Source organism: Pristis pectinata, chromosome 6 (genome assembly GCF_009764475.1).
Source record: "Pristis pectinata isolate sPriPec2 chromosome 6, sPriPec2.1.pri, whole genome shotgun sequence".
In the NCBI taxonomy this organism is placed as follows: Eukaryota; Metazoa; Chordata; class Chondrichthyes; order Rhinopristiformes; family Pristidae; genus Pristis; species Pristis pectinata.
The window spans coordinates 19,010,799-19,024,309 of record NC_067410.1 but is presented as its reverse complement, the minus strand read 5'-3'; the positions used below and the strand labels follow the sequence as shown (position 1 = coordinate 19,024,309).

The 13,511-nt window shown below is 39.9% G+C and overlaps 1 protein-coding gene across 1 annotated transcript in view; it reads right to left on the bottom strand.

Moving 5' to 3' along the window:
• Nucleotides 1–407: 407 nt before the first annotated feature.
• The window catches only part of atg7 (ATG7 autophagy related 7 homolog (S. cerevisiae)), a 130,951-nt gene continuing 117,847 nt past the window's right edge, over nucleotides 408–13,511 (bottom strand). Inside the window, exon 18 of the mRNA XM_052017351.1 lies at nucleotides 408–1,246. Coding sequence (XP_051873311.1) covers nucleotides 1,214–1,246 — 33 coding nt within the window. The 3' untranslated portion in view covers nucleotides 408–1,213. The remainder of the gene's footprint in view (nucleotides 1,247–13,511) is intronic.

Here is a 13,511-nt window from a genome sequence, read left to right as displayed (position 1 = left end):
TATTGACGAGATGTCTGATGGCTTTGATTGGACAAGTTGTGATAGCAGTATGAGGTAGTTGAGACAGTAGCAGTTAGGTAGACATTGCCTCAAGGTGTTTCATCAGTCTCAACAGTTTAGCTATCTATGTTAATTCAGCTCCCTTACACTGCTGTCGGAGTGCAATCCAATACTCCTAATATTATCAACAATTACCATGCAAAACAAAAATCCAGATCTTCTCTCTCTCCCACCTTCACCCTGAACTAAAAGAAAACACACATTTCAATAGTTAAGTTAATGTTTCAGACCAAGACTTCACTTTAATGGCTGTGTGTTACTCTAAGCAGTGGATTGGTGAGGCAACAAATGAACAGCTTTATTCAAATACCCACATACCAGATCACAAAGGGAAAATGACCAGATGGTATCAGCCTGCTGGGTTTTATTTTTGCTATCATTCAGCACAAATTATAAGGAGCGAAGCAACAGCTGAATGTACAAACAAATACAGGTTCATTTTTAATTCCTATGAAATCACCCATTTTTAATTATGCAGTAGGTAGTAAGTGTTGCATGCAGATTCCACCAGCATGTACAGGTGCAGAGGTTTCAGGGTCAGTGAATTGTAGAATGTGAAAAAGATGTCAATACAGCACAAAATTGATTCATGGAAATGAAACCAATGGTTTGAGCGATAAACTCTTCATATTCAGTTAAAATTCATTATCACAAAGACTACTGGCTTGCACTGACCAATTAAAACAAATTGCTTTTACTTTGGGAAAAACAGTTGACAATCAGAAATGTTTATTTTCAAGAATGAATTGTAACTTCAACAAATGTTCATGTCCCAAGTTAGTAGCATGGATCATTGCACCAATGCTAGGCTAAAAATATACAGAATGAGCTCGAACATATGCAAGAATATTCAGATCAAAGGTTATTGCTTTTATTGCTAATGCTTTGATAATAATCTCTGGGCTGGTGTTCTGGCTGAAAGCACCATGAACATTCGCCCATTTTCAACTCCAAAAAGAGATTAGGAGATAAAATTTACTTATTGAAGACAAAATGCTTCTTAATTAAGCTGAATGTCCCAATGGAAATGACAAAGACTGCTCAGCCTGCTCCAGGGTGGCTGTTATTGCACTTTAGAATCACACTCTGGAAAGGGTTCTTCAATCTGCAAGTGAATATCAAACATCATCCTTTTGGAACACGCAGACTATTTTCAGAAGCTTTCGTCGTCACTCATATCCCATATCTGGAAGAAAAAAAGGAATTTACCTTGAGTGTAATGGAAGAAGTTGTTGCACCGTTGTACAGCTCCAAATGCAAATAAAAGGGAGAGCTGTCTCACTGAGTCATACAGCATGCAAACAGACCCTTCGGCTCAGTGTTTATGCTGATCACTATGCACCTCCTTACATTAATTCCATTTTATTCTCCCCACATTCTCATTAGTCAATCAGTAAGGATAGGCAGCAACACCTCTGCCACAATTATTCTCAACACTTGTACCCCACAAGGCTGTCCTCAGCCCTCTACACCCGATACACTCATGACTGCCTGGCCAGATCATGCCCTAACTCCACCTACAAGTTTGCAGATGATACCGCTGTAGTGGGCTATATCTCAAATACTGATGAGTCGGGGTACAGGAAGGAGATAAAGAGCCTAGTGACATGGTGATATGACAACAACCTTTCCCTCAATGTCAGCAAAACAAAACAGCTGGTCATTAACTTCAAGAAGAGGGGGCGGTGCACACGATCCTGTTTACATCAATGGTGCTGAGGTCGAGAGGGTTGAGAGCTTCAAGTTCCTCGGAGTGAACATCACCAATAGCCTGTCCTGGTCCAACCACGTAGATGCCGTGGCCAAGAAAGCTCACCAACACCTCTACTTCCTCAGGAAGCTAAAGAAATTTGGCATGTCCCCTTTGACGCTCACCAATTTTTGTCGACGCACCATAGAAAGCATCCTATCTGGATGCATCAAGGCATAGTATGGCAACTGCTCTGCCCGGGTCCGCAAGAAACTGCAGAGTGTTACGGACACAGCACATCATAGAAACCAGCCTCCCCTCCAGTGACTCTTGTCTATACCTCTCGCTGCCTCGGTAAAGCAGCCTGCATAATCAAAGGCCTCACCCACCCTGGACATTCTCCCTCCTTCCCCCTCTGTCAGGGAGAAGATACAAAAGCCTGAAAGCATGTCCCACCCGGCTCAAGGACAGCTTCTATCCCACTGTTATAAGACTAGTGAAGGGTTCCTTAGTATGATAAGATGGACTCTTGACCTCACAACCTACCTCGTTATGACCTTGCACGATATTGTCTACCTGCACTGCACTTTCTCTGTAACTGTAACTTTATTCTGCTTTCTGTTATTGTTTACTACCTTGTACTACCTCAGTGCACTGCTGTAATAAAGTGATCTGTATGAACGGTATGCAAGACAAGTTTTTCACTGTACCTCAGTACATGTGACAATAATAAACCAATTTACCATTCCCATCAACTCTCCCCAGATCCTACCTTTCACCTATACACAGTGTCCAATTAATCTACCAACTGGTGCAATGTTCCATAGAATCTATAATATCAGTGCTCCTACATTTCTTTTGAAATGACATCTAACCAGAATTTACATTTTATTCATTTGTTTGGTATCAAAATAGAAATAATTCTCCAGATAAACTATTTCCATTCCAGTTGTTAACCTGTACACCTCCTCTCCATTTTTCTTTCTCTTAGACAATCCTCAGGGTCATGGATGACGTGTTTCCACTTGGGTTCTGTGGGCTGCAAGGTGGCTGATGAGTTCTGAGAGACTGTGGTGCTCGATGGGACAGGAAGGGGTTGTTCAGGATGTACTACACTTCTATGGGTGTTTACCCTGAGCCTCGCTGATACTTCTACATCTTGAATGGTTTAAACGGGGTTACAAGCTAGGAATTCTCATTAGTCTGTTACATTTTTTTCCCCCAAGGAGACCTTGAGAATGTCATTGAGGCATTTTCTCAGCTCCCCTGGAAGTCTTTCACCATATCGGAGCTCAGAATGATTGTTTACTTAGCCTGGTGTCGCACATGTGGTCTACCCACTGGAACTGGTTGAGTACGATCAGAATGCTGGTGATGTTGGCCTGGCAAAAGACGCAGGAAAGCTGAAGACTCAGCATTTGTCCGAACATCTTCTCTCACCAACGTTTTCTGATATTAGGGATCTGTTCAACATTTCTTCTGCATCTTTCCTGGCTTTGGATATTGTCCACGTGGCCAATGGCTTGAGCTAAAAGGGTACCTTAGATGCAAGCTAATGAGGGGATGATTCGACAATAGCTACTCTGACCACTACTTTAGGAATGTAACCCAAATTGTTTCCTTTTGATTAGTGCCCTGCAAAGACTGAACATGAGGAGTTTAGATACACCAGCCTCCTTTAACATCTCCTCTGATTAACTTGGCACTCGTGAATAGATAATGCTCGCCATTATTCTTCCTGTGTGTAAAATCTTACACATCTCTATACTAAATTTAAATCTATTTCACATTTACAAATTAATCCAAATCTCTCTATATTTGCTAGGATGCTTCTTGAAAACTAGCCTCTCTTTAGTATCATCTGGAAATTTAACTAATATGCTTCATCTCCCATTTAAGAGCTGTCTAAAACTTAGTACCAAGTATTCATTTGGTAATACTTTCTTTGCAAAGGGATTTTTACCGCACTTCATTTGGAACAAAATTAACATTATTGGTTGCAAAAAATTCAAATTGCATACAAATAACAGGGCACAAATGCATTCACTCATAGCATCGAAAGAATAGGGGCAGATACAAATGGCGTCTGTGAGCAGCCAAATAATGTTCAAAACAGGAAATAAATTAGCTTAGAATTAATTCAGGATGAAGAAATCATTCAAAGTCTGCTTCCTGTCAAGAATTAAAAATAGTGAACAAATCTAAGGCCCTGTAGAAAGATTGTGAATGAAGATCATTCCATGTTAAACAAAGAGGGAACGGTCACATAAGGGATTAATACAAGGTGGTTTTGTGTTTTGAAAAAGCTGATGAATGCAGAAGTTCAGAACGTGATTACAACCTCATGCTCGGTGATCTCATCAGTTAACATTATGTGAATGTTTGAGCTGAGGAGGACGGATCATTCTTCTGAAGCAATGCCATATAATGGCTTGGGAGATTTTAGTTTGATTGTTTCCCAAAGTTAGGCAGAGTAAATATGATTTAGAAATATGCTTTCAGAGAGACCCAACTAATAAGAGTCACTTTGTCTTCTGTTGGTGGGCTGGCCGACATACAATGTTGCCCAGATCCACTTGCACTTTTAACGAGTCAGCTAGTCTTCTTTGTTGGTGCCACTGTCTGCAGTCAAAAACTAAAAAGGGCCATTTATGTTGGGCCAGGTTGTGGGAGTGAAGACCAAAAACAACACTCTGCTGAATTCCCCTTTAAAATTCATCACATCTCTTTCCGAAGCAGTGACGGGCATGCTCACAGTAACTGAGGTATCATATATACCATCAAATTATGAACTGTTCTGCAACATTCTAGGGTGTTTCCACAATTGAGTAATGAATAGTATCAGTGTGGGGTGTATCTATACACAGCAAAGATCAGTGGCAGCAACCATAACCCAAAAAAACAAGCTCTTTTGCCTAAAGAAGTTGCACTGCTATCTGGCTAGCAGCTTTAAGGGCTGGGTACGAGAACTAAAACAATATAGAAGTCACTAAACAGTCTGCTTGATGGACAGACTTTCAACCTCTGAAATGCTGATGTATGCAAAGGAAGTCAGAGTCATGCATGGACAGAGGGGTGGGCAGGACTTCAAATCTGAGGGGCCTGGATGGGGGTGGAAGGGTTACTGTGGCCCTGCTTACAACTCCTTGCTGATTTTGGTACATCATTGCTTGTGGATTGATTCTGTCTTTAATGTTTCTGTAGTATCTGTACAATCATTAATTGTTGCTGTGAGCTACATAACAGCAAACACATCTGTTATTTTGAGTTTGGGAGTTGAGATTTGATGACAGGTTATTTGTCATTGTTCAAGGTAGATAAGAAAATGTTGCCCATCCCCCACACGGCCATCAGTGAGATATAACATAGCTGAGGAGGTATTCGTTAGTTTGCTGACAGACAATCTCAGCACACGTAAGGGTGTGTGTTTAAGTTCACGGGCATGCTGGTCTGCTAAGAAAACACGAGTTGTGTATCAGGAGAAAGCCTAAACATAACATTGAAGTCATCACCTATTTTAAGAGGAAGCAGGATTAATAAAATCAGCAGCTGCAGCTCATTTCTTTAAACTAACAATCTTATAATTTATTCTTTGTGCATGAAGCACTGTTGGTGGTGGAGAACATTTTAGACTTAAATCTTGAGCAGACCTTTTGTACTTCCTATGCTGTGTCTACTGGCTGATACAGTAGTGTCAGTCACAGACTTCAAAATATGCTGAACTAATATAGAAACCAAGCAGCAAGATACCAAACATTCTTTTAAATTTGAAGTTACTCAGAATCTTTTCCTTGGCATGTTATCTATACTTAAGAGCATCATACAAATTATGCTTCATGAAAGAAACAACGTCTAATAAAACTAGCCAGATCTAACAAAAATGTGTTATCACAAATACATAAAAAGAACACGTCTATGGTTACTTTACAATTTTAAGACCAAATGTTTGGAAATGAGCCTAATGGAAAACACTTTAGAGGTTAACAGTTGTAGGATGAAGGGCAGACTGGGGCCTAACAGACACAGATGGCATCAAAGCAGCCTAGACTTAAGGAAAAGAATTAACTCTTTTGTTAGACAGCACACCTGGGGGGACACACTTTATTTTGCTGCAGGGAATAACAGGTGAGGTTTGTAATTCAGGAACATTGCTTCTGATAATGAAGACATGACCCATACAAACACAAATCAGAATAAAAGCACACACCTGCCATTAGCTTTGAAGATACAGAAGCTTTATTTTGATATGTTATGACTGCAGATGAAATGCCATGTTGTAAGAAATAATGCTGATAGTTTCTGAACCAAAACTTAATTTATTTGAACTACACAAAACTACATTAATGATCTTACAGATCTGTTGAATTTTATTAAATTACCCTGCCATAACATGTACACATATCAAAACAATAGCTCTGCTTGCATTATTGATAGTGGAGCTCTTGAAATATCCATCAAATAAATTCAAGAGCTGTGATACGAATGAGGTGAGAATCCTAGAACGACAACAGATTTACACTTTTAATGAAGCTAAATGTGCCGAGGCATGAATGAAATGGGCAGGGAGCTGAAGAAGAGAATTTGATTAAAAATTCAGGAGGGAACAATGCTAAGATGGAAGTTAACTAACTTGTAATAGCAAGAATATGGAGTTAGTTCAATGTTGAATGGTGCTAATTACCGAGGAATCTAGAGTGCAATGTTTTGTAGCAGGTATGAAATCCAATGTCAACTAGTTAATTCACAGAAATTAAAATTTATCCAAGGATGGATGTCAAGCCAACAGTCTACCGACAGAGAAGGCAATAGAAAGGGTAGAAAGGTGGTGGTGAAGTAGATTTGGGGATTGTCAGAGTATATGTGGAAACCATCGTTATGACCTTGGATAATTTTGCCAAGATTTAGGTATGTAAAGGAGGGAGGAATGGGAGTGGACCAAGAATGGATTCCTGGAGGATAATAGCTTGGGAGCTGAGAAGGGATAGCTTTTGTTTTTTAAAAAAAAGGAGATTCACTGGCAAATGTGGGTAAATGAGTGAAATTGAGCCAGGCCAGTCCTGTGGAGCTGAACACTGCAGGCAAGGTTTGACAGAGTAATGCAGATTGATGGCCTGTTTAAACGCATTGAAGGTACAGAACAGACAAAGAAAACAAGGAAGGGTAATGCACCAAAGTCATAGATATGGAGAATTACTTTAATTTGGATGATTTTGATGCTGTGGAAGGAGCAAAAGTTAGATTGGACTAATTTAAACAGGGAGTTGCAGAAGAGATAAAGACAAATTAGGGAGGCAATAAGACATTAAAAGGAGTGTGGAAGAAAATGGAGGATGCAGATGGCGTAGAGTCTACAGTGCATCGTTTTGAGGAACAGTGTAATGATGGTGGTTAAGAAAAGGAGGACAATGGCTCCTGAGGTGAAAGAATCATTATTATCATCCACTAAAATTGGTGGCAGAAATAGAGCAATGATTGTTAAAAGATTTATGGAAGTTTGAACAAGGGAGCAAGGGGGTGGCGTCAATAAATAAGCTAAGAGGATAGAGATGAAAGTGGGAAAAATTAGAATAAGAAAAGAATTCTGAGCTATGTAGGGCTTGGACATAGGGCCTTTTTTGATATATAGTGTCGTTTGATAAGCAGCAGACTAAAACAGAAAAGGGTGCAAAATAGATTAAGCAGACAGTAGTATTTTGCAACAAGTACTATCTAGCAGGTTAGGTAAGTGCAACACTGATAATCAGTATGGGAGATTCAGTAGACAATGGAGCTGATAAGAATGAAGTGCCAATCCAAATACCAACAGTCACTAAGGCCAAAGCTCGATGGTTTTGGGGTAAACCTCAGGAATAGATGTGAAACTGGCTGAAGGGAAGGAAACAATGTACACTTACAGGTGCTGGTGGTTAGTGGTGAGTGCCAACTGTGATGCCTTTAGGGTTGGTCACTAATGGTTTCTAACTTACATTAAACTAGACTGAAACACATCAGGAGCTCAAGGCAAGAGGCTCAATTTTACAGGGTAAGATAGTGGAATCAATGAGACAGAGCAGAAATTGCAGAATGAGACAAGAAAACATACAAGTGGACAGAATAATGGAAGATGAAGGAGGAAGTAGGAAATAATCTGGGAATCTTACTGAACACATTGTGTTCAATCAGCATGGAGCAGCAATCAACAGCTTAATGGAACTTCCCAGCCAAAATAGAAGACTATTTTAGAGATGGCAGTGATGGAGTGTTATGGCTTTCAGGTCAGAATCCATGTTAAACAATGTATCCAGTCCTGTACGCTGAGAAACAATGGACATATTCAGGCACCTTGAGGCAATGTGGAGGAGGACAGCAGGTGGATCTTCAGCTTCAAGTATCTGGGTTAGAAGCCTAGAAAGCCCAAGAGAGATGGTGTTGGAGGTATACATGATTGTTAAGGAAATAAAAGTAGCGAAGCAGAACATTAATTTAAATTACTAGTAAAGACAATTCAAGATTGATGTCTTAAAATTTATCCTCCAGCATTGTCAATAGCCTTTCAGTGAAAACAACATGGGCTGAATAATCTTCCTGATGTATAACTATCCCATAACCTTGTGTGAAAAGGTACATGCTCTATACAGGCTACCCCATCTTATTATTGACCAGCACAGAACATACACCTCTCAACATATTTACCAGAATTACAGCATGCTGCCCAGTGAAGAGGAAAGAAATGGAAACATGAAATCCAGCAAGATAAACAGACAGCATGGTTGGAGTACTTGCCAATGCAATCTGATACAGTTATGCAGGACAGAGAATACCAACAGATTGGAATAGTCATTTAGAACTAGGCTTCATATAAAAATGAGTTTCATTTCTGCACAATTCCAAGATCTGGATTAGAGTAACTATTTAAGTCATTTTTAAACCTATTATTTTTTTTATCAAAATCTAAACACTCAATACAAATCAGAACAAAACCATTTGTTCCTCTGATTTAATAAAGGTAAAAGGCAGATTCCTAGCATTTGCAGATCAGACGTGGGAGGAAGGACACACATGCAATGCCTATGTCACTGTGCTTCTTTATTCAGAAATGGCACGACAACAAACCACCCAGCTCAGAAAGTATGAAACTGCACCAAACCATCACGCACAGCACTGAGGCACCCGACTCACTTCTTGTTCATACGTTTTAGAAGACAGCTTTAATGAACCATTCCTCAGCACTGCTCAAGTAAAATATAGAGAATTAATATAATGGAAAGTGGTAAAACGATTATGACACTCTCCTCCATAATAAACAGAGGATTATTCTCAACATCTGGATATACATCTATTATTAATTATTGGATGTTTCTTTTTGTTTGTCCTCTGTATAACTTGGTCTGTATGTTAGAAGTACTGAGGAATGTTTGGACTTGCCCGAGTAGAATGATACTGTTTATAAAGCTCTCTTGGAAGATCTTCAATGCAGCCATTATGCAGACCTCTGAAAATACATAATAATGCATTGTGGTTCTCTGATTACAGGGCGCAGTATGTATAGTTCAGGCAATTCAACAATATGGAATAATAGGATATTTAAGTATAAGGAAAGGTGGGTACACTGTATTTGAACTGCCATTAAAAAAAAATGAGAACCTGATAGGATTTGATCCTTTGATGCTCAGAATGAACATGATACAAATAATCTTGTGGGGGTGAAATTCATCTTGGGAGGTAGAGGAAACAGCCAACACCAACCCACAGGCTGTTTTACACTTCAATGGAAAAGTAATGGAGTGGAGTTTGAAACGGCCTGCTGATTTTCTATTGTCCATATACGTCTATGGCTCAAATTGAATTTCAGCAGGTGCTGGCAGTTTTTAAACCAGTAACTCAAAAGTTTTACATATGCCAGGATTTAATTCTGCTATTTTACACCCATCATAAGGGTATTAACCCTGCTGTGTTAAGTGATGATAACCCCTTGATACCAATTCAAGTGCATTCACCACATGAATACTAGAATGCTCTGTGTGTGTGCCTGCATAGAATATGTTTTTATTCATTCGTGGGACGTGGGTGTTACTGGCAAGCCCAATATTTAGTATCCATTCCTAATTTCTCACAAGAAGATGGTAGTGAGCCGACCTTCTGAACTGTCTGTGAGGTGATGGTACTCCTGGCAAGGGAGGGAGCTTCAGCATCTTGACCCAGTGACAGTGAAGGAATGGTGATGCTTCCAAACCAGTGCATTGGTAGTGCACTGTACTTGCCTACTGCCCTTGCTCCTGTAGTCAAGGTTTTGGGTTTGAGAGATGCTTCTGAAGAAGCCACAGGGGTTGATTTGGTGCATCTTGTCGATGGTATATCCAACAGCCATTGTGTGCCAGTAAATATTTAAGTGTGGTGAATGGGGTGCCAATCAAGAGGGATACTTTATCTTAGAATGCTTACAGTTTCTTGAGTGTTGTTGGAAATGTACTCAAACACAAAATGGAGAATATTATAATTGTACTCCTCCTTTGTGCATTGTAGATGGCAAGAAGGCATTAGGGATTCAAGAAGCATGTCACTCAAATGGGATTCCCTCTAACCTGCTCTTGTAGTCAGCATTTATGTGGTTGGTTCAGTTTAGTTTCTCAAAGTCATGGAGATATACATCATGGAAACTGGCCATCTGGACTGCCACATCTACGCTGACCAGTGGGCACCCAATCTGCAATACTTCCATCTCCCAGCACTTGGCCCATATCCTTCTAAGCCTAAGTGATTCAAGGGTTCATCTAGAGACTTCATATCAGCAACCCTGCTGCAACCACTTATGCTCCTGTTTATAAAACTTTGGTTAGGCCTCTATTGGAGTACCGTGTGCAGTTCTAATTGCCACACTATAGGATGGATGTGATAGTGCTGGAGAGGGTTTATGAGGAGAGACTGGAGAAGTTAGATCTATTCTCCCTGGAGTGGAGGAGGTTAAGAGGTATATAAAATTATGAAGGGTTTGGATAGAGTACACTGCAGGAAATGTTTGCCAATCTTCATGTCATCTGCAAGCTTACTGATCACGTCTCCTACATCAACAACCAAATCATTCACATTTACAACAACAGCAAAGGTTCCAGCACTGATCCCCAAGGAACACCACTAGTAACAGGCACCCAATAACTAAAACAAGTTTCTGGTCGATGGTCACCCTGCAGGATTTTGATGATGAATAATTTGACATGTTGTGGGGAGCAGGGGGGGTGGTGACTAGACCTCTTGGCAACAGATATAGCCTGGTATGTGTAAGGTATAAAAATTTCTTGGTATCTATTGCCGATACCTGGATATTGTCCAAGTCCAATTCATTGAGCAGTCATGATTGGACAAAACAACCACACTCCTGACATTATGGAGGGAAGGTCATACATGGAGCAGTTGAAGATGGTTGGTCCTAGGACGCTGGCTTGGGAAGTTGCTGCAGAGATGTTCTGGGACTGACATGGTAAGCCATGAATAACCACAACCATCTTCCTTTGATTTGGCAAAGAGACTTCCTCTCATTCAAACTGATTTTAATTTTATGAGGGCATATTGACACGACAAACAGTCAGATGGTGGCTTAATATCATGAATCTTAATGACGTTTAATGCAAGCCATGAACTGAGTGAGTGCTACTTACTAGAAGTATCAATACCATTGTCCATTACTTTACCAAAGCACGAAACGGGGTTCTTTCTGTCCCAGTACATATTGGGTTAAAACCAGGGTTGAGGTACAGTTGTACAGGCACCCAAATTATTGGACATATTTTACAGAACAGAGATCTTGGACAATTGACTTGGCCATGCAAATTTCAATCCCATCATGGTGACTGGGGAATTTAAATTCTTGTTGTTAAATAAATTTGGAAATGGAAAAAAAATCTAGTATCAATAATTATGGATTGTCAGAAAAATCCATCCCTTTCAGGAAATATGCCTGCTTTTCACCATCTGGTCTGTATCTGATTCCAGAGTGAATGCAGTATCATAACCGACACTCTGAAATAGCCTCACAAGCCATTGTTCATGGGCAATTATGGATGGTTAATAAATGTTGACCTTGTCAGAAACATCCACAACTTATCTTAAAAACTCCTAGAGAGCACTCAGTTTATTTTGGTTGTACTCCTGAGCAGGTCAGGAGCCTGAAGGAGGGCTCAAGCCATGTATTCATACACCAGCAGTATGTGGGCATAAGTTGGTATATTTATTTAATTGGCAGTTCTTTTGAGTTTCAAAACAGTCTCTTTATGCTGCAATATCAAGGCATCTATCTGAAACAATTTTTGATAGAATCCATAGGTACTTCTCAGAAATAAACTTGTAAGGTTAATGTTTACAGTAAAGGAAAAACTTTTTTTTACCAACTTGAGAGCGCACAGATATACTTCACAACAAAATTAAAGCATTTTACCTATGCATTTACAGCTTAATGAATCTGCTTGGCAATTGTAGCCAAAACCAGAGCCTTGGCAACGGCCTTCCAAAGTTAAGAACATCACATGCTATAACCAGACTGTGGAATACAGTAACTGTTTGTTCCCTGGGCACATTACTGACTACTTAAGTATTGGCAGGTAAAGACACAATCTAGTCCCCTGGGAGCAAAGAGTCACTCTGGGAGAAGGCAGGATTGACTCACACAAGAGGGTATTAGGCTGTTCTTCCACACTACATCTGGATGTGACGTATGTGTTTTCTGAAACCAGAACATAACCACTGGGAGGCAACTTGAATGGAATTAGGACCTCATTGAACAGCTCTCATTCTTCTTTCGACTGGACAGATTCAGCAAACGTTTCATTTAGCCTACTTGAGGCCGAGATAAACAATTAATAAAAACACATCTGCGTTCAAGGTTTACAAAGTGCAGGTAACGTTCACCTGCTCAGAAAGGATGGGATTCTAGAGTCACTCCCACCAACATCGAGCACATCCTACAATTGGCACGCTTGGCACGAGGCTGTCTGCTTACCTTATTACCTGGGAAAAAGTTACGAGTTATGTGCAGGGGGCCAGGAGAATAACATTATGAGAATGCAACTCCTTGAATAATGCATATAAAAAAAAGCAGTATGATGGAAAACTGTGAGAAGCCACACCAGCTTCATCTTGAGTCAACAATACTCCAAATTTCAGAAATTCAGTCCAATTATAATGGCAACTAAATATAATAATGCCATGCTGGATGCCTTTTTAAAATCACTCTGAAGTATCTAATCCAGAACAATAAGCATTTTGCTGTCAAGAGCAGAACTTGACAGAAGCCAGTAATGGAAGGTCAGCTTTCTTTGCCATGTGCAAAAACTCTTGAGGGCTTGATTCCACAAAGGAACCAAACCAGTCAGTTTCAGAACCATTCTTGCTCCCTTTCTAAATATGCATCATATTAAGCAGAAGTAGATCAGCCAAAAACCTGCATTTAAAATTAAATGCAGACGTTTAAGGCTTGATCATTGGACTGTGCATCAGGAAGTGGGGTGGACTTGCCCAACATCAGAATTACTGGATTCGAATTCATTGCCACTCCATATTTTCACCCCACCTCCAACCCCAAATGCCTACCCTGCCATTGCAGCCTACCGTGCTGGTTGCTGAAAACTGTTTCACAATGTTTTGATTTTTTTCTACGATTTAAAATGTAAAAAAAATCATTTTAATTAAAGGAATTTGAAGACAACAGCTATGTCTCATTCTCCTCACTGCCAGAAATTGTGATGTGGTGAGATTTGTGAAGATTAAAATTCCACTGTACTTTTGAGAAAAA